General features: G+C 40.3%; 1 protein-coding gene and 1 long non-coding RNA gene across 4 annotated transcripts in view; both read right to left on the reverse strand.

Annotated features, from left to right (window-relative positions):
• Window positions 1-22500, reverse strand: part of ephb2b (eph receptor B2b) — a 153723-nt gene that overhangs the window by 22078 nt on the left and 109145 nt on the right. For all 3 annotated transcript variants that reach the window (XM_049471878.1, XM_049471879.1, XM_049471877.1), the window contains exons 4-6: window positions 21065-21220; window positions 17604-17939; window positions 2023-2147 (exon numbers count right to left, since the gene is read on the reverse strand). In XM_049471878.1, coding sequence (XP_049327835.1) covers window positions 2023-2147; window positions 17604-17939; window positions 21065-21220 — 617 coding nt within the window. The remainder of the gene's footprint in view (window positions 1-2022; window positions 2148-17603; window positions 17940-21064; window positions 21221-22500) is intronic.
• Window positions 6689-7335, reverse strand: LOC125787528 (uncharacterized). The gene is made up of 4 exons (XR_007429417.1): window positions 7321-7335; window positions 7156-7188; window positions 6903-6968; window positions 6689-6792 (listed from the first exon to the last, which is right to left on the reverse strand). It is a non-coding gene; the product is annotated as an uncharacterized LOC125787528 (long non-coding RNA).

Consider the following 22500-nt stretch of genomic DNA (forward strand, 5'->3'; position numbering starts at 1 on the left):
ATGCAAAGAAAACAAGTTCATATTCATAAAGTTTTAAGAGTTCAGAAATAATCAATATTTGGTGGAATAATCCTGGTTTTTAATCACAGTTTTTTTCATGCATCTTGGCATCATGTTCTCCTCCACCAGTCTTACACACTGCTTTTGGATAACTTTATGCTGCTTTACTCCTGGTGCAAAAATTCAAGCAGTTCAGTTTGGTAAAATATGTATCTGTACAGACCGTATGCTGCAGTTCTGATTATCCTGATTAAATCTCCACAGTTAAATCAGTGAAAAAGTTACAGAAGTCCGTTACTCTCATGCTGTAAATCAGTTTTACGGTAAGAAATGTTTAGATTTCAGGTAAAGAGATCAGGAAAGGTTTATTAGGGGAAAGTGGGCGTGCAGTGAGTGTTCAGCATGTCTGTTTCTATATGAAGTGCACCAGCAGCCCCAGACCTGTATTTATTCTGCACGGATTTACAGTATTCCAGTGCATGAATCAGTAGTGTAAACTCAGCGTGGGGTTTTACAGTGCGTGGGGGAGGGAGGGCGTGTGTTTGGGTTGGCGTGCGGGGCTTTACGACAGTGATAAGGACGGACAGGCTGTGTACGCAATTCCGAATGTGTGTTTTCTGGAAATACACTCGGCAGAATTTGTTTCGAAAATGCTGTTTTTATTGCAGTCAACGCTCCATTGTTTCTGACCACAAATCCCGGATCCTAACCTCAGCGGCTTAACCAGCAGGTCCGCGGTGATTTCCCGTCCCAGAGACTGACCCTGATTATAATGGGTTCGGATGGATCAGTAGTTAAGCCAGAACCCTCAAATACACAATTCCATGAAGCTGCATTCATGCGTAGACGTTCCCAACGCTCCCAACGCTCCCAACGCTCCCAACGCTCGAGCCAAACAACGCGGCTCGCCTCCGCACGCCGTTACTGTTCTGCATGTCTATAGAGCAGCATTTCAGCAGCTCTGAGTGAGGACAGATGCAAATATAGCGATGCATAATGTATGCTTATGATAATGTTAACCAAGATTATGCATGAACTGCATGCATTAGGCAGAAGGCTGCGCGGTCGCCTGTAGTACTTGAACCAACTGATTATGAGTGAACCTCTGAGGTCGCGTGTCTTTTCACGTCGACAAGGACTCTGTCCAAGTCTTTCTCTCTGTGGGAACAGAAACGAATGGTGTTTTTAAAATCACAGCCTGAGGTAAAATAAAAAAACATTCTAATGTTGATACACTGGGTACTGTGTGAATTTTACTTCTTTAAATTGCTCTGAATCCTCTGGATTACTCTCTGCAAGCTTATCACTAAACATCCTGATAAATTAAATTCAATTTTCCAGACACAATTTAGTTAAATTTCACAATTTAACAGCACAATTTAGTCAATATTAAGTCCTAAAAAAGCTTAATCCCGAGAAACTGCTGTAAATATACTGAATAACTAATGATACTCCATCAGTTACAGTGTCTGTACGCTAAAAAACAGAGTTTATAAAGAGTTTATAACCTCTTTTCTGAGAGTGCAGTGAGGTCAGGGTTGGAACAGAAACGCAGACGGGTTAAAAATAGACCAGATTTTATTCAAAAACACGCTAATGTTGATTCTTGTTGCCAAAACATGACGCAAGAGTGTCAGACACAAAAGAACAAACAGAGAAAAATCAGCCCGATTAAACTCCGATCCAACAAAGCAGAGAAACCGAGAAACCAAAGCGTAAACAGAACCGAGCCGACTGGAACACGACTCACCGCTCCAAAACACATTACAGCTTCTAAAGATACTCACAGAGACGCAGACTAAACACTTTAAACACTTTATTTACTCAGCGACAGGGACAGAAGATGAGTCAGGTGTAAATCATTAGTAATCAGGTGAGTGGGAACTTTCCAGTCTCTAATTTATCCAAGATGTTCCAAGTTGCTATTCTTTAGAAAAGATATAAAATCATATTTTAAGCTTTACACAGATTTTAAATCTTAGTTTATGTATCATATTTATCAGTTTGTTGAAGGTTCAGTACCTTCTCATAATACTGCAGCTCGTAATCCAGAATCACACCGTTCGGCTGATCCGGCTGCGACCAGGAGAGAGTGATGCTGTCCACGGTGCGGCTGACCTGATGCATTATAGACACGGCGGAGGGAGCTGAAAAATACAGAGAAAGAGAGAGAGAAGTTAAAAAACAGAGGCATGATTATATTTTATATCTAGCTCTAGAAAAAAAATAAGAGAGCACTTAAAAATGCTGAGTTTCTTTGATTTTACCAAATTAAAAACCTCTGGAATATAATCAAGAGGAAGATGGATGATCACAAACCATCAAACCACCAAACTGAACTGCTTGAATTTTTGCACCAGGAGTAAAGCAGCATAAAGTTATCCAAAAGCTGAAACACCAGGACTATAAATACACAGGAAACACACACACAAAACTACGAACACCTGGGGAAACAGGTAACGAGGGGGCGGAGTTACAAATTAGACACATGTGAATGGAAAATTACTGAGACGAGAAACATGAGAACAGACAGGAAACAGGGAAAGGATGTGACTGTAGTTTTTAGAATAAAACTACAATGTTCATTTTACTCAAACATAAACCTATAAATAGCAAAATCAGAGAAACTGATTCAGAAACTGAAGTGATCTCTTTATTTTTTACAGAGCTGTATATTTTAACACTTTCTGTATGTCTTTGTCGTGTTTAATGAATGTATTTCTCATCACAGTGACTCATCTCGTGTAATTTCTATTCCATCTCAGTGTCCAATTTCGTAGACATGCCTCTGATGCTGTTGGTCTGGTTGAGAGTTTGGGAGGCTGGGCTTATAGACTTTCAGATCACCAATGCGTAACATGCAAATTAAGTTGCATTTAATTACGATAAGTGGGCGTGGCTTAATATGCATATGGAAGTATATCTAGGTTTGATTATATATTTCTTGCGAAACATTAATTTGAAATGAATAATATATTATGGATTTACTTTTGCGCTTTTATATGTTTTTAAATTGTGTTTAAAGCTTTACGATTAATAAGTAATTAATGAAAGCAGAAGTTTAAAGAGTTAAGCTCGTTAAGATCATTAAGCTCGTTAAGCTCGTTAAGCTCGTTCTTTAGCTCTGATTGGTGGTAGTGACGGGTTTTTCCACTCAGTGGATTTTCCATGGCAGCGCGTGCCGGACTGTTTATGGGCCCTTCGGCTCGGGGCCATAAATCCCGCCCCGCTGTGTCCCCTGTGTCCCGGACCGTCCCTCCGACCCGCCGTGTCGTGTTTAATGGCAGAGAGCAAAACCCCCCAATCCTTTACCCCAGAACACCATCCCTTTCTCCCTCTGTCTAAAGAAGAAGAGAAGATCTCTCCCTCTCTGATACTCAGAGCACAACTCTGAGCACTATAAATCACAACACAATCTCACGATACGATATTATTACAATACTGTGATTCTGTGATAATCGATTTATCACAATATAGCAATTCTCTACGATACTCTACAGCATCTGTGTTACTGAAGAGGATTTAAATACTCCTAAATAATCAAATACCAGGAATTACAGATTTACTAATGTTTCAGTTTCTCACAATTTAACTACCAACATAAATAAATGGGGGCGGGGCCTAGGGAGTTTAGAGCATCTACGTTTCAATCAATAAATATATTGTTATTTGATGACATATCTATATAATAGGATAAGATAAGATAGAAATAATACAATATATCACAACATGTATTTATAATATACTGTTCCACTCAAGGCATCCCAAGGCATCTGTTGCCTACACTAAAATATCTATAGTGTATACATTTTTATCTTTACATTTGTTGGCATCGACTTAAAGTTCAGATATTTACCACACCAGCATCTGTAGGCCAAAATTATAACCTGAAAGGAACAAAATACACGAACAGTCTTTTCCACTTCCAAACTACTTCTCACATACTGTACACACCAAAACTAGACCAGGCCATTTACTGTAATCAGCAACATTTTAATTCTATTGACCATAAAAACCATCAAAATAATCATCAAATTCACTTAAACCCAAACAACCTGTAACTCAAATAACTTATAAAAGTAAATCAAACGTAAAGCAAAGCGACAGATTTAAAATGTACTTTACACAGTATTCTATACTAAACACTGAAAGTACAGAACTCTACACTATTATAAAAATCATTCAGCTCTAAAATAAAGATCAGGTTCTGTTCTCTTCAGAACCCCTGAGTTAAAGTGTCGTCTACATGCGTAAACATGCAGAGCTTTATCCACCCAAACACCAAATTATCTCCTCTAAACTCAGCGCTGTGCTGTTATAAAGACTGGTGGTTTTTCTCTGAAGGTTCTGACAGACCGAGGATCGGACTTCCTGCGGCGGCGTGTCGGAGGAATTCCCCTCAGACTGTTTACAGGACGAGTCCTGAGTCTGCAGCGCTGCAGCAGGACGCTCCGAGTCTCTACCGGGTCGTGTGGACGGCACACCTACACTATATTTTTTAATTTTTTGTTTTTATTTATGTGCATGTTTTTCTTGTCAGGTTTCTACAAAATGAAACAACAATCAAATGTCGCGTTTCCTGACAGCTTATATAAAGATGTCTGAGCGGCCGAGCTGGGTTAACGATGAAATTAAGATGAAATATAAACATAATAAAACATAAAATGTAAATATTTTTATAAATAATAATGAAAGTTTAAGAGTGTTATTATGGGACATATATATTCTGTCCACATTGCACTGATCAAGAGACACATGAGGGACAGTCTTTAATAATGAGAACGTGGCAGATTGTAATGAATAGCTGCCCTGAACTCCATTTCCCACAGTGCCACAGGGGTCCTGCCGATGCCCCATTGGTCGGTGTGCTGGTATAAAGCAATCTCCTCCACTTTAATTGCATTTCTAAGTTTGTTTGCTGTCAGAAGAGAGACCCTAATAAGGCCAAAGAGTTAGACGTCCACAGCGGGAGCTTCCACGGATATCTTCTTACAGAGGAATATATATTTACAGGCTGACACATGCTCTCTTTGTGGCGCTGCATTTGCATCGGGCCGGGTCGGGCCGGGCTCGGCTGCTGGTAATCTAATCCACAGCGAACGCAAACAAAGCCGGGACATGTGCTCCTCAACACCCTGATGGACACATGCCAGCGAGACGGAGCGGCTCATTCTATAACTCTAATAACTCAAACCACTAAACACACCAGAACATCCCCAACTAAAAAACTACAGCATCAAAATATCACAATATCTCTCTCATCACCAACTCAAATTACAATAAACTGCAGCATAATCAACATTTCTGAGAGTACAGAGGGAGGCTGTGAGTAGGGGGGGGGGGGTGGGGGGGTAAAATAAGCCTCTTTTTAGTATTTGAATTTATAAGACCATTAAATAATGTGATGTTTTTTATAAACTGTCGAGGTGAAAGAGTAATAGATGTTTTGGAATTATTAGAGTTAACACAAAGGAACATTCTAGAGCATCACTGTGATTTTCTGGGTTTGATTTGATTGCATTCAGGAACAAGCACATTAGCATTGAGCTCCAACTCATCCCCAGCTCATCCCCAACTCATTCACGTTCATCCTGAATTTATCCCAAACTCCCAAACCCATCCCCAACCCTCCCACTCATGCTCAACCTATGCCCAACTCATCCCCAACTCTTTAACTTATCCCCACCTCCTTAACTCCTCCCCAACTTATCCCTAGCTCCTCAACTAATCACAAACTCATCACCAACTCATCCCCAACACACCCCCAACTCAACTCCAACTCCATCCCTAACTCCTTAACTTATCCCCAACTACTACAGAACTCTATGTGTGTCCCTTAAATTGCTTTCAGCTCTTTAATATTAATTTAAAATGTAGAAAATACATAAAATAAAGAAATATGGTATAAAAACCCTGAATGAGAAGAGCTGTAGTGAATGTTTTTTTGATTGTAGTCCTTTTTATCCTGTACTGCAGAGCTGGAGGACATCAGGGTTCAACTCAAAGCAAAGCTCCGCTGTTATCATAAGAAATTTAAGGGAAATTAAGGCGATTAGGTGAGTTTTGTTTCTTTTCCCGCTGACTGACTGACTGACTGCACTGCTGCAGAGGAGTGAGAGTGATTATCACAGATCATCAAATACTCTCCTCGTGTTCAGATCCAGCTTCTCCACACAGTCTGATGATGATGAGGATTTATCTCTGAATCCAGGAGTTTAAGATTTTTCCTGCTGCCCCAAAATCTTCCCAATCAAATTCATCCAGAGCCGACTGCACCGCCACAGCGCCGGCCAATCATGATGAAGTGTTAGATATATACAAACCTCGGTCCTGACAGAGGTGTGTGTATAAATATATAAATATATATCTATAAATATATAGAGCACGCTGGAAATAAAGCAAACTCACGACTGAGAATAACCAGAACCCAGGAGACAGAAGAGGAATGGAAACACAGAGCAGAGGAGCTCAGGAATCTAAACTTAATTCCAGCTGTTTTATATCAAATACATCCAAAACATATCAGACACTTTCAGTGCAGCACCAGCGGAGAGCGTGCTGCTCACAACTACCTCACAACTACCTCACATCTACCTCACAACTACCTCACATCTACCAAACAACTACCAAACAACTACCAAACATCTACCTCACAACTACCTCACAACTACCTCACAACTACCTCACAACTACCTCACAACTACCTCACAACTACCTCACAACTACCTCACATCTACCTCACAACTACCTCACAACTACCAAACAACTACCAAACAACTACCAAACAACTACCTCACAACTACCTCACAACTACCTCACAACTACCTCACAACTACCTCACATCTACCAAACAACTACCAAACAACTACCAAACATCTACCTCACAACTACCTCACAACTACCTCACAACTACCTCACAACTACCTCACAACTACCTCACAACTACCAAACAACTACCAAACAACTACCTCACAACTACCTCACAACTACCTCACAACTACCAAACAACTACCAAACAACTACCTCACAACTACCTCACAACTACCTCACAACTACCTCACATCTACCAAACAACTACCAAACAACTACCAAACATCTACCTCACAACTACCTCACAACTACCTCACAACTACCTCACAACTACCTCACAACTACCTCACAACTACCAAACAACTACCAAACAACTACCTCACAACTACCTCACAACTACCTCACAACTACCAAACAACTACCAAACAACTACCTCACAACTACCTCACAACTACCTCACAACTACCTCACATCTACCTCACAACTACCTCACAACTACCAAACAACTACCAAACAACTACCAAACAACTACCAAACATCTACCTCACAACTACCTCACAACTACCTCACTACCTTTATTATTAATAGTTTATATGTAATTATTATTATAGAGTGTAGGAACAGGGAGGTGGTCATAATGTTCTGGCTGGACTGAGTGTTTATATATAATAGGAGCTTTGAGCTGAAGTCCAGAATAAATCCCTGGTAAAAGCCTGAGTTTATAAAATAAAGGGTTTTATTTCTCTTTGTGCTGCAGAGCTTTTCATTGGTCTGTTCGACATCGAGGAACAAATTCTCCCCTCAGAGAAAAACACAGTTTATAACGTTACTTTTATCCCTTTAAGCCTATTAGGATTTAATGGAGCGCGATCTCGTAAGAGTTTCCTGCGCTCCGGACCGTCTGAAGTGGATAAATAAATATATCTCTACGCCCTTATTATTACCCTCAGCAGATCTGCTCCTCTAATACGCCCACCAGTTACACTGCAAAAAATCCACTGGCAAAAACTAGACAAAATATATGCAAATTAAGACAAATTTATGTATATTAAGCAAAAAAATCTGCCAATGGGGTAAGCTAAATTTTCTTAGTAAGATTTCTCACAAAAAGCAATGGCAAAGTCTCAAAATGAGTGAAGTAACACCTAAATCAAGCAAAAAAGTCACTGTTTTTGGACACAAGAATCAGAATAATTTGATTGCTGCTTGATTGTGTTTTATTTTGAGTTCAAATTACTTAAAATAAGGTACAAATTCTGAGTAAGAATGATTAAGATAATTATCCCTAAAATAAGCAAAATAATCACTTAAACACTTACACACAATGCTTAGTAAGATAAAAAGTCTTATCAGAGAAGAAAATAAGATTTATTGCCTTAAATTTAGAAAAATTCACTTGCTAAGATTCAGTTTTTTGCAGTGCACACTCTGCGTAAACCTCTTAACTCCTCCTGCATTCCCTCAGCGCTGCCCACTGGATTCCTTCCCAAAACTTCAGATGAATGAATTAAAATAGTTGGTTAATTAGGTGCGCACCAAATGTGAGTTCTCTATGAGGGTCACCTTGTATGACCGTCAGCGTGGTCTCAGTGCTCACGGCTATTTTAACCAGGAAAAGAAGGGAATAAAGTGAAAAACGGAGCTGCAGCTGCTGTTCTGCGCTCTGTTAAACACATCCCGATACTTCAAGAGAATTCCAGCCTCTCGGTCTGACGAGCAGCGCACTTTAAAACTCAGCAGATCCAACAAGAAGAACGAGTTTTCTGTGAATGCTGTGAGTTTATGGAGTGCCGCTGCTGAAGGAAGGAGGAACGAAGAGGAGAGAAAACAGCAGAAAACGACAGAAAACAGCAGAAAACTGCAGAAAGGAGAGCCGTAGAATAATCATCAAATAAGAGGCTTCGGCTGCGGGACTTTTCCCCCTGAATCTCATTGGCGCTCGGTTCAGATGTGGCTCCATATAAAAGTCGGTGAGCGCATGTGGATCTCATTTGCAGCCGGGCTGTGGTGCGGGAGCGCGGTGGAGATCTGGGCCGGGTTGGTGGAGGTAGCCCTGATCAGGTCAGCACCCGAAAATTCCCCTGCGTTCTCTTCCACTGTAAAAACCTGCACCCCCCCCCCCCCCCATTCCCACTCAGCTCCAGACTTACAGACTTACATTCATTTTCCTATTCCTACAGTTTATTCAGCATATGATTCAATAAATAAACGTTAGAGTTTAAACATTAGATAGACAATTTACACACCGGTGGGAAGCGGCAGCCAATAGCGTACAGCGTACTCTTAACCAGAAACAACAACTGTCCACCTGGAGGACTGCATCCAGCACTACAGCATTTACCCAGAACAGAGTACCAACAATCCATATCTGAGCACACAGTCATACACACATTTATACAGTACACACACACACACAAACACATACACTATACATACCTGTACAAATCAATTTAGAGTATTTAATATATATTACCTGATCATAAAAATATACATTTTTCCACTGGGAAATAAGAGAATCTAATTCAGTGTAAATGTAGCTTTAAATACAGCACAACACAATCCCTCAGATCAGATTCAGGCACAAACGCGTCTCTTAAAATAAAAAAATAGGAATAAACTACATAATTAAACGTACAGATATTTACTAAACTTCCTAAATACTTCCTGAAGACGTTTCCCTACGGGAGCCTCCTGAGAGTGGGTACACAACGGGACCCAGCGGCCATGCTGTCCCTTTGAATGTTTATAAGAATTGTGTGTTAAAATATGAGATATATGTTTCGTATTGTGGTGAAGAATATAAATGCTAATTTTAAATGTTAACTAATAAATGTTCATTCTGGTTCAGTCTTACCTTACAAAAAAAAAATGTTAATATCTGTAGACAAATATTATAAAAAATACTGAGAGATACAGTATGCCTAAAGTGCAGAGTTTAACCAGACTAAATATATAGAATATTATAACATAAACCTCATGTTAGCATCCGGGTCTCAGGAAGTTAATTTTTGTTATGTGATGAATTATTAATAAATGGACCAGCAGAAATGGCTAATCTAAAATGACTCGTTACAATATTACTCACGTTAAACAAACAAAAAAAGGGATTTTTCCTTCCACTGTTATCAAGTTATCACTTTATAAATTCAAGATTTTCAAGTACATACAAGACTTAAACCCTATAAAACAGAGCTTTGTGATAAACCAAGTTAATGTAGAGTAAATTATGGCCTGTAAGAAATCTGTAAGAGTGTTTAGCTCTGATAGAAAGTTACCTATAATCTGCTCACATCATTTCACTGATTACTGCTGTGTTTTAGTTCCTGATTTAGTTTAACAGCTGTGAAATTCTGTTCACGTCCACAAATTTCCCTCCCAAACCGCTAAACTAGCGGCTGCTACTCGCTGTAAAATTTTAAGAGGTGTTTTTCCTTTATTTCAGACGTTTCAGATTCACAATATAACTATTTTTTCACCCACCAATCGAAATATACTTTAAAAAATAAATCCTAGTGTGAGAAAACTGAGCAGAATGCAGCGCTGCTCGTCTGTTCTGTTGTTTAATTAGCGAGCGCTTTAATCCACAGATTTCCTCTTCATTTCCTCCTCCAGATTTACCACACAGAGGGCTGGAGATCAAACTCAAACTCTCCGTAAAGCGTCTGAAACTCCTTAAGCCTCCGAAGTGCCTATTTCTGAATTAGCTTATGGTGTAAATATGAGTCCATTAATACTTCCAATCTTTTCCAGTGCAGATGGTTTAAAGCTTGATGAAGTGAAATCGCGCTGCGCTGTTTTACGGCGCTGGAAACTCTGCGGAGACATAAAACCCACAATCCACTGCAGATGGCGGAGAGGGACGCCGGCCAGACGGAGCTCGACTTCCCTTTTTTCAGTTTTTCCTCCTTAAGTCTACAATCAAACGCAGCAGCAGCAGCTCTTACTGCAGATAGACGGGCGTGTGTCTGAAGTGTAACATCAACATCCACAGTTTAGGAGTCTAAAATAAATCTGTCACAATAACTACATTATCAACTTATTCTTTAATAAATTGACATGACTTTAATAATCATTTTAAATCGTGATATCCAATGTCCTTATGCACTTACATATTTCATGAATGTGGGCGTGGCTGGGGCATATTGTTACATATTTTATAAACATATAATGTTTCTGTAAAATACGTCAGCACAAATTTGACTTATTTTACTTTCATCAGCGGAAGTCTGTGGGATGCCTGATCTGTTTATATTTAATGTCCGATGTCATTTTCATTCAATATTAATTTTAATAAAAATATGCTGGATTTACAGCGGCTGGACTGTGCTGTTATTACCTGTAATTAAATGACGAGTGTTTTAAAAGCAACGTCCTAAATCAGAGACTGCACGGGGACGTTAGCGCCGACACTTTTATGTAAATGATGTTAAAATATTGCGAGATCGCAGGACGGTCAGGATTACAGCCTCTACTCTTCCTCTCTCTCGCGCGTAATTAAATGCATATTTTACGTGCAGGTCGCTGCATAGTTCAATGACTCGCGCTTATGTAACTGACTCTGCATACTTATGAGTACTGTACTGTAGCTCTGCGGCTAATGCTAATGCTAACGCTAACCGTACGCGCTCTGCGTTCGGTGAGGGGCATCAGTATGCAGGCGAGCAGCGTTTAGGGAGGAGGTCTGTGCCTGCTGCTGCTGCTGCCACAGCTCCAGGTGTCGTTTGGCCCACCCGGCACTCTCCTGACCCCACCCGGCACTCTCCTGACCCCACCCGGCACCTTCCATATGTGGCCTGGCTGCTGCCTTCTGTCCCTGTCCGAGCGGGACGCCCCACCCGCCTCCTTATAATGCAGTGCAGGAACAGAATCAGAAACACGAGGCTTTTATTATTCATCTACATAAATCCAACATAACGCTAAAGCTCAGCTCCCGGAGTCACTAATCCATTTCACACTTCAGTTTCTAACCCCATTCAGACAGACTTTACCTGTTTCAGTTCAGTTTATTTATTTTTTTTTAGTTTTGCATTTTGTCTTTTTTACCTTTATTTTACTTCTACCGTTAATTTGCTTCATAATTTTATAACCTTTATCTTATTTTTAGCTAATTGATTTTTCTGTATTTTTCACTAAAGTCTAATTGCAAAACATAAAAACATCCCTTAACACAGGTGTAGCACAGCATAACACAGCTACTATCAGGGAAGCACAAACTCATATCTCCATTTTTAGGCAGTGTATCAACCAATCAATCAATCAGTCAATCAATCAATCAACCTTTATTTTCACTCAGTAATACATTGAAGCTAACCCTCAATTTCAATGCAGGCGATCATTTACAAAATTAAAGGGACTGAAAAATGAGTTTAAATTCTAAAAACAAGCAAAAAATATCAGATTTAATTAAGAAGAAATAAAATATATTTAGAATAAAAGGATTTTAAGACACGCTAAAATGTGAAGCAATTAAATAAAGAGAAAGAGATGACACTGTCGTTCTCTCCAGTGAAAGCAGATGAAAGCAGATGCACACGCATTTACAAATAAAAAAACAAAGCTGATTTACTGGTGTATCACCTTGCTGTGCCTCATGTACCACCAGTGGTGCACATCCCATTACAATCATTACAATCCAGGTGATGGTGATCAGGGGAGATGACGGGGTGTATATATATATATATATATATTTAAGCTTGTCTCAGACTCAGAGGACACGGTGGAAATGTAAATCCCAGCTTATTTCTGCAGCTGGGTCACCGGCTGTGAGCTTCAGGCGTTCACATCTGTAGGTGAGAGCCACTCAGCCGTGTGCCAGAGCCGCCGCTGGCACTGCCATCCCCGGTGGCCCCGGCAGCGGCTCGCCAGAGCAATTCCAGAGATAATTAAGTCGTAAATCTTCCGCTATCACCTGATAATGCCTGAACCAGATTAGCAGGTCCAGCCCTCCATCATGTAGCGCTCTCACACAGAGCCTCCCCCCTGATAGATAACACCACACGCTATTGTGTTTCCTTCAGGTATTAGCCTAGCACCCCCAGCCTAGCGCAATTTCTGTGTTTTATTCAGGAGAAATAATATTATTACGTTGAGTGAAATTACCGGTCAGTACAACTCAATAAAATGAGTTTAGAGAATTTCAACCTGAACACTTAAAAATGTTTAATGAGCCCAATACATTTTTCCAGATATGAGAGAGCTGAATCTTTCATAAAACAATTTTAGCCTGCACAACCCAACTTTTACATCAACAATAAACAGAATAGTAAATAAAATAACATTGCTGTTCCCGTAAATGAGCTGCTGGAGCTCCTTCACAGCCTCAACCAGCAGCTCAGTCATAATCATTATCATAATCAGCGTGCCATTGGCTGCAAATAAATTACAAACAACGTTTCAACAATAGAGATGCTCTTTATTTGCTGTATAAAAGTAAAGCATTTAATGCATCCGTCTAGTGAGAGGGGGGGTGGGGCACTGGTGGGGGTTTGACAGTTGAGGGTGGGGCCAGGGCAGTTCTATGTAGGGTTTATTGTGGTTTATTGTGATGTCACAATAAGGGAGGAGCCATTATGTTAAGTTGATTCACAGAAAACATACTGTATGTATAAATGGATGGATTGATGTTATGGATATTGCAGTGTTTAGAGGAGCAGTCGAGACCCAAGTGGAAATACAAACACAAGCAAAAAATTAGTTTTGCTTCATTTTTTTCTTTTTTAATGTATTTAAATGTACAGGTATTGAATGATGTATGGTATAGTAATATAGTAATAGTCTAGTTTTAGTTCAGAGTGGAATTTTAAATAGCTTAAAATCAGCGGTGGCGTGGTCTGAGCCGCAGGGTGAGGGCAGTGAGAGCGGTGATGGGGTGATGGTGAGGGGAGAAGGTAAAAGCTGGCTTTGTGTTTCATCACCACCCAGCCAAAACACAAAAACACAAAAAACACAGAAACACCCCTCCCCTCCAATCACAGCTCGCGGCCTGCGCTCCGCTCTGCCTCACTAAACTGCTCCAATAAAACACAGAGTCTGTCCTCAATACGGCTTTGTTGGGTCTGCTGGAGACGCATAATTAAGACAAATGGCCAAACTAATAGCAGTGAGGCGCGAGAGCTGCTGGAGCTGCTGGGCTTTTGCACAGAGTCCGTGCACATCACAAGATCTGATTTAATACTAACTAACAGATATCAAACAGATATCAAACAGATATCAAACAGATATCAAACAGATATCAAACAGATATCAGAGCCTGAGAGCAACAGTCTGACTAAAACAAATCAAAAACGAGCCCAAAGAGATCAGATCTCCCTTCACTCTTTACTGGATAAAACTGATCAGTCAAGACTTACAGTATATATATGTAACGCTGTGTGAAGGACGGGACGAGGAGAGCGGACGCTAATGCAAGTAATATTTATTTAAGAACTGAAAACAAAACATAAACCAAACAGAAACTCATACACAGGGAGACCAACTAACAGACGGGATATACACAGCCGTGACAGACGTGTAAACGCACAAGAACCGACAAACTAACACTAATGACAGAGACGCTTAAATACACACACAAGGCGGGAAAGAGAACAGGTAACACCTGGGGACTGACTAATGAGGGGCGGAGCTACAAATGGACACAGGTGAGTGGAAAAACACCAGGGAAGAAACACAGAGAAGCCGGGTCACGTGAGAATAACAGACATGAGAATAGACAGAAAACAGGCAAAAGATGTGACAATATATATATGTAGAGGTGTATGAAGTAGCTTAGCTTAGCTTAGCTTGAGTTTTAGAACAACAATGTTAAAAAAGCAAAAGAAATTCAATTCAATTCAGTTTTATTCATATAGAGCTTTTTTTTACAAGAATACAGAATTTGTCACAAAAACAGCTTTACAGAGAAAAACAGGTCCACGTCTCTTATGAGCAGCACCACTGAGATGCTGATTATTCTGGAAAAACCCTCTTAAATTAAGTGGAAAAAATAAATATAAACATATAAGAGCCCAGAAGCAGTTAAGAGATAAAAGAGCACATGAGCATCCTGACAAATATATATATATATATATAAATGTGTAGAACTTATATTTTAACATTATGCTTTAGAAATAGTGTTAAATGAACTAGTTATATGAAATGAAAAAAACTGCATAAAATATTAGAATAGTTAGACTGGTTTGAACTGAGCTAAAAATACAAGTTTAACACTTAAAAAAAGAGCACAGCACTCCTATTCATACATATATTTTATATAAGGTTCATGGTAGATTAGTAGTGTTCTTGTAGCCACATTATTAATCTTATTAATACTTTAATTGTATAAAAATAGTACAAACGTCTTATTTAAATTGTGCTAAGTGTTCTTAACTGTACCAAAATATAACTATTTTAAATATACTTTAAATAAGTAACATTTAAACATTTGAACTACTTCATGTATGTAACCCCATATTTTAAATATGCTTACAGCAAAATTATAATATATTTAATAATGAGTATTACAACTGTATCACTATTATTGTACACCAGGTATATTAGAGTTTATGCACTAAGAATTGATGTTAAATATATGTTACCTATATTTACATTAGAGTAGAAATATACAACATGCTTCTTGTTCCTGTCTTTTGTAAGTTGCACACTTCTAGTATACTTCGTTACTTTGTTGGGTATAAAAATATATTTGAATATACTGTACTGCAATTTTCAGCATGTTACAAATTTACTTAGTTGTAGTGATTTAATTTACTTTCTAAAAAGTTACATGATACACTGTACTTTAAGTGAACTACTGTACTTTTCTAAAAATGTACAAAAGTATATTTGGAAATAAGTATTTTAGAAGTATACTGAATTACATTAAACTAAAAGTACTTTATAGTAGTCTGTTTTTATGTAATATTTGTATTTTTATTTTTTCTTCATGGTTTTAAGGCACAGTTAATGGTTAATAGTAACCGTACGGTACAGTAAATATTTCTGAAGCCCCCCCTCCGCTCTCCTGCCCCCTGCGTTTGCCCCCGCTGCCCTTTCCTCACCCCACTTCTCTCCCCCCCTGTGGAACAGAGTGTGGGTCAGTTAGCATTAGAGCTCGGCTCGGCCGGTGTGAGGGGGGGGGGGGGTGGTTAGCGCTCCTGTACCGGGGGGTTCAGGAGGGGTTGGGGGGGGGGGGCGGGATCACCCCAATAATTGCTTCTGGTTTGAGAGGCTTCAGGGTTACATAAACATCCCGTCAGCCCTCATTATAAACACCCAACCAGCAGCTCTGTACTGAAACACAACCACTCTCAGAGAGACAGACAGAGAGAGAGAGAGAGAGAGACAGACAGAGAGAGACAGAGAGACAGAGAGAGAGAGAGAGAGACAGAGAGAGAGAGAGAGAGAGACAGAGAGAGAGAGAGAGAGAGAGAGATATTTGCCACAAAGCATCATGTGATTTAAATTAGTCTCATCGATTGATTAAAAAAAGTAATTTTTGCACCAGGAGTAAAGCAGCATAAAGTTATCCAAAAGCAGTGTGTAAGACTGGTGGAGGAGAACATGATGCCAAGATGCATGAAAAAAACTGATTAAAAACAGGGTTATTCCACCAAATATTGGAATAATTTCTGAACTCTTAATACTCTTTATGAATATGAACTTGTTTTCTTTACATTATTTGAGGTCTGAAAGCTCTCTATCTTTTTTTTTATTTCAGACATTTCTCATTTTCTGCAAATAAATGCTCTAAATTACTCTAAATATTAATTTACTGAAACATAAACCTATAAATAGTAAAATCAGAGAAACGGATTGAGAAACTCTCAGAGCTGTGTATGAGCTGTATTGTAAATGAGACTGAAGGGATCAGTAAATGCATCGTGAGGCCGGCGCTGCGTCCGCCTGGCAGCTCAGAGAAACGGGCAGCGTTTTTTCCTCTTATCTTAAAGCATGTTTTTGTAGCTGCGTGTTTCAGAGAGCATGTTAAACACATTTCCTCTCCACACACATTCTGCACTAATTGGATTTCCACAGCTGACTGGATGGATGAGACGCCTGCAAACTGCAGAGGAGGAGGTAAATTACTGTCTGTGTATCTGTACATGTGTCTGTGTGTGTGTGAGCATGCTGAAACAAGAAAGCAACCATGCAGCCAAACAGAGCAGCAATGGAACTATTTTAACTGGTGGAGTTTTTATAACCAAACAGATCCTATTTTCTCCTCCTCTTTAACTCTTTAAAATATTTTAATAAACAGTGATAATAATGAAACTGTGGTATAATCTCAATAAATACACTCAAGGTTCATGCTGATCTACAACTGCAGCACAGCAGCACCATTATTACATATTATTACACATTAGTACACATTATATTATTATTATTATTATGCTTTATACAAAATTGATAAAAAGTTCCGAAAGAGAAGAGAAAATTAGATGTCTAGAACCTGACAGACACTAACCATAAACAGGTGTGCTGTTCACAAAGTGGACATAGCAGAGCTTTACCTACATCTTGAATTTAGCCTTATTTTTCATCTATTTAAGAGAGATACAGATAAAAAATCCTCATAGAAAATCAGTTGATAAAAAGAAAATGCTCAGAAAACGATGCTTGCTCTTACAGCCTACAACATACAGAGACCAGTTAATCATAATATATGATCTTCAAGTTTATGTAACGTCACCAGAGGGGGGGAATGAGTACACACTGATGGAGAGAGTATCAGAGATACAGGGTTTAGTTATGATAGTAACAGTCTGTGTTTCCCAGTAGAGGGATGAGTATGATCAGGGCGTGGGGGTTTTACTCACCGGCCTGGTTGGTGGTGATGTTGACGGAGGAGTACTGAGGAGAGTAGGGACTCTGGTCTGAGACGCCGTTGACGGCCTGAACCTCGAAGGTGTACTGCGTGTGGGCGAGCAGCTCGCTGATGTAGACCCGGGTGTGGGTGAGGCCGAGCTGCCGGGGCAGGAACTGCACGTTATCACCGCAGCGCGTGCAGCCGCCCCGCCCACCACCGCAGCTCTTACAGATTATATTATACACCACGTCCTCCCGACCCCCGCTCTCCCGCGGACCACTCCACTCCAACATCACCGACGTCTCGTTCACACTGGAGATCACACTCTGAGGGGCTGAGGGCACGGCTGTGAACACACACACACACACACACACAATCAATATCTGTATTTTGGAGACAATCCGGGTAAGCACCCGAACATCCCTTTCACACAGCTTCCTCTTACAGCGTCCACAGTTAATCCTTCAGTAACTGCTATGAATGATTTATTTAATATAGTTGATTCAGCATCTGTTATAAATGATTATGTACCCACTATAAATGATTTTCCATTAAAGTGATTCAGTAACTGCTATAGATGATGCATCTACTACAATGTTATAAATCATTAAGTATCCATTATAAATGATTCTCCATTAAATCATTTAGTATAAACCACAAAAGATTAAAAAACTACTATATGATTCACTATATATTATTAATTATTTTGTATTTGCTAAGTGATTCAGTAACTCCTATAAATGATTCAGGAAGTGCTAGAAGTGATTCATCTACTAAAGTTCATTCAGCATCTGTTATAAATTATGTATCCAATATAAATGTTTCTGTGCCTTTAGTTTATACTATAACTGATTTAATATCCACATCAAATGTCTATTTAGTGTCTATTATAACTGATTCAGAAACTGCTATAAATGATTCATCTACTATAAATGATTCAGTATCTGGGATAAAAGTGCAGGTAATTGAAGTATAAAACTACACAAGGTCGACTAAATCAAAGCCTCTATATTTTCAGCAGCAGTGATTTAATTTCCTGCATTGTTTAAACGTTAAATCAGCTTTTTTACCATCAGTGTAAAAGTACAGAGTGAGCGTCAGACCCGGACTCGGCCCGGCTGCAGTTGTGGTAAAGGGAAACTATGTAAATTAGATTCTTCAATGAACTTCTCCTTCAGTGAAAACTAGTGAAAACACCACGGACTGCTCTGAACTCCAGAACATCACAATTACAGGGTTTGTGATGCCAGACGACATCAAACTGTAGCGCTAATTAAAGCCCGGAAATACCAGCTCAGCGTTCTGTACCGGCATGAGCTCACAGCGAGGGGCGTGTCCCATTCGCCACTATAATACACAGCCTCTGTGTGTGTGTGTGTGTGTGTGTAAGAGTGTATAAGGAAAGTGAAAAGATAAAAAAGGGGGAAACAAAGCTATAGAGACAGAATCAGATTCTTCAAGAGGTGACAATAAGTGCAATGTAAATCATTACATAATATTTAATCAGGAAATATATATTATAGCTATTGTGAACTATTAGCATATATTTTATGAATTAACTAAAATAAAAAACAGCAACTAATTTTAAGTATTAGTCTGTGTTTTTCAGTTTCTACAGGACTCTTATCTGACTGACAGTGGTTCTGACCAATCAAAGCTTTTTAAAATGGCTCCTCCCACGTGTGTCTGTGTGACCCTCCTGCTGATTTTGAGAAGGATGTAGTAATGAGTCTATTAGCAAAGTCTAAAGACTAAAGACCATCACAGAATTTAAACAGCTTCTCACACAGTTTTTCAGTGTAATTGCTCTAAGAAATTGATTGGTTTGCTTGCCCTGTTGCTATGGGATTGTGTACAGTTGCTTTTTTGGAGATAAAAGATACTGAGGTTCTGCTACGAGAAATTCATAGAATCTTCTCTCTGTTTCTTCTTTGTGAAAAGTTTAAAGGAGTGTAAAGGACGAGCGTGCAGTGTGAGTAGTGCGAGTAGTGCGACTAGTGCACAGTGAAAGGGCCTCTGAGACGAGGTTTTTGACTGACAGCCCGGCTAAAACAAACAATACCCCGTGTTTATCTTTAACTGGCATGTGCTTCTAATTACTGTGGGCGGTTCTCTGGGGGCTAATGAGATAATCAAGCAGCGAAGCCTCTGCTCCTCCGTCTTTAAGAGGAAAAAAAAGGGCAAAACTCCAATTGATCACTCGTTTATGGCCCTTTTTTAATCGCGGGGCGCAGCGAAGTCCTGAGGGCGTTCCTGGCCTCCCCGTGGCACGAAAACTATTCGTAAACAGTGCGTTCCTGGGTTAGCGGGCGCTAACAGGCGCCTTAAGCTGCTCTGGGCTTTGAGTTGTGTTCTTTTCCAGCGTTTAATCAGAGAGGAGCCCGCTGAGCGGCGGCAGCGCGATGTGACGCTGCTTTTCTGATTCTTTCTTATTCAGAACAGCTGCTCCGCTCCCAGAGCCGGCCGCATGCTAATGGCTTTTAGTCTAAAAAAAAGCTCCAACGATCGTCCTTTCTCTCCTGCTCTCTCTTTATCTCGCTCTCTCTTTCTCTTTATTTCTTTTTGCTCGCTCTTTCTTTGTCTCGCTCCTTCACTGCCCTCCTCCTCCTCCTCCTCCTGCTCTGCCTCTTTCAGAGTGAAATAAAAACATGGCGTTCTCAGAGGCGGTGCGGCGCGGTGTCGTCTGCAGGCTTGGCCTCTGCTGTTCCTACAGAAAGGCCGTGATCTGCACTGCTGCCCCGTAACCCTCAGCGCTCTGCCAGCAGGAGGAGGAACAGCAGATCCCAGAACAGTCAGGGAGGTGCAGGTTTAGGCTGCTGTCTGGAATAGAGAAGGTCAGGGCTGATCTGAGGAGGAACGTGCTGCAGGAGACACGCTTCACACGCGAGGTTACCAAACATTAACCCGCCTCTTTATTCAGACACTACTTGAAAAAGAAAGAAAGGATGAACAATATGTTGCTTTTGTACCCTGCTGTTCCTGCATCATCACCCCCCACCCCCCCCCCCTTACAGCGCTGATATCAGGTGTTGTGGAGGATGTACAGATAGTACATATGCAAATCAGACCAAAGGTGCTGAATATATAGGCTGGGCGATATACAAAAAAAAAAGAATCTCAATATATACAGCTCCTAGAACAGAAACTAGAATATAAAACATGTTTTCAGTTATTTCACCTTTTTTATTAAGAACATAAAACTCCACATGTGTTCATTCATAGTTTTGATGCTTCAGTGAGAATCTACAATGTAAATAATCATGAAAATAAAGAAAACGCACTGAAAAAGAGAAGCTGTGTCCAAACTTTTGCCCTTTACTGTACATATTGAGCACTGGGCATCTAGGCATCCTGTACCTCCTACCTGAGGGGAGGAGCTGGTATTCATGAGATGGATCAGCCACTATTATATAGTCTGATAATAGACTGTTTATAGGTAGACTGAAGGGGGTGTGAGAGTTGTGGTCTTACTGGTGCAGGGCATCTGGATGGGGTCGGAGTCGGTACGGTAGTAGCCGTTACGGCAGACGCAGTTGGTGGCTCCATCGTTGGTGGTGCGGCTGTTGATGGGACACTGCAGACAGGACTCGTCTCCCTGCGCCGTCTTAAAGAACCCCGACTGACACGCTGAGAGAGAGACAGACAGAGAGAGAGACAGAGAGAGAGACATATCAAACACGTGGGAAAACTGTCAAAACTAGAAACTTCCTGTATTAAACAGACACACTCATATATAAACTATTCAGACAATCAGAATAAACAAACAAATAACCCTATCAAACCATCTTAATATACCTCTATTTAAAAACACATTCAAATCCTACTAAACAGCATAGACTGTAATACATCATCATCATCATCATCATCAATAGAACATGAAACTTGATTCTGAGCCCAAATTGAGCAAAACCCCTGTAATCGATGAGTTAAAATAAGCAAATTCAAGTCTTAATCTGGAGAGAGAGAGAGAGAGAGAGAGAGAGAGAGAGAGAGAGAGAAACAGAGGGATGAGAAAGGAGAGCAGTCAGGTTTTCAGTGCTACACGTCTCTCACACCGCTCAGACATGCTGAGGAATCGCTCGCTCACAGGAGTCAAACTGAAGCTCTTTATAAAACAGAACATTAAAATTTCAGCCAGAATTATTCAAACCCTCAGAAATCCACCATCACAACCCCAATCCCACCATCTGTACTGCTGAATACCACAGAGAGACAGAGAGACAGTGAGAGAGAGAGAGAGAGAGAGAGAGAGAGAGAGAGAGAGAGAGAGAGAGAGAGAGACGGGGGGAATAAGGTGGGGCCAAAAGAATAGATGAATAAGAGAAAACAAGCTAAACTGAATCAGCTGAAAGAGAGAGAGACTGAAGAGAAAGACAGATAGCAAGACAGAGTGATAGAAATTAAGGGATTGAGATGGAGTGATAGAAATAGAGTGATAGAGATGGAGTGATGGAGTGATAGAGATGGAGTGATGGAGTGATAGAGGTGGAGTGATGGAGATGGAGTGATGGAGATGGAGTGATATAAATGGATTGATGGAGATGGAGTGATAGAGATGGAGAGATAGAGATGGAGGGATGAAGGGATTGAGATGGAGTGATGAAGAAATAGCGTGATGAAGGGATAGAGATGGAGTGAGGGACAGATAGAGATGGAGTGATGGAGATGGAGGGATGGAGATGGACAGATAGAGATGGATGGATATAGAAGGAGGGATGAATCAGTGCAGGGTAGTGTGGCTGAGCTGCAGGTGCTGAACGGATGAGTGGAACTCCTCCTCCTCCTCTGCACTCGTTCTCCCTACACTTTTATATTCACCTCAGATTCCCCCCATCGCCCGCAGCCCTGGAAAGACTCCCAGAATGCACTGCACCTGCTGGGCACTGGGTCAACTGCTGTGTTTTATT

This window comes from Astyanax mexicanus, chromosome 24 (assembly GCF_023375975.1).
Source record: "Astyanax mexicanus isolate ESR-SI-001 chromosome 24, AstMex3_surface, whole genome shotgun sequence".
NCBI lineage: Eukaryota > Metazoa > Chordata > Actinopteri > Characiformes > Acestrorhamphidae > Astyanax > Astyanax mexicanus.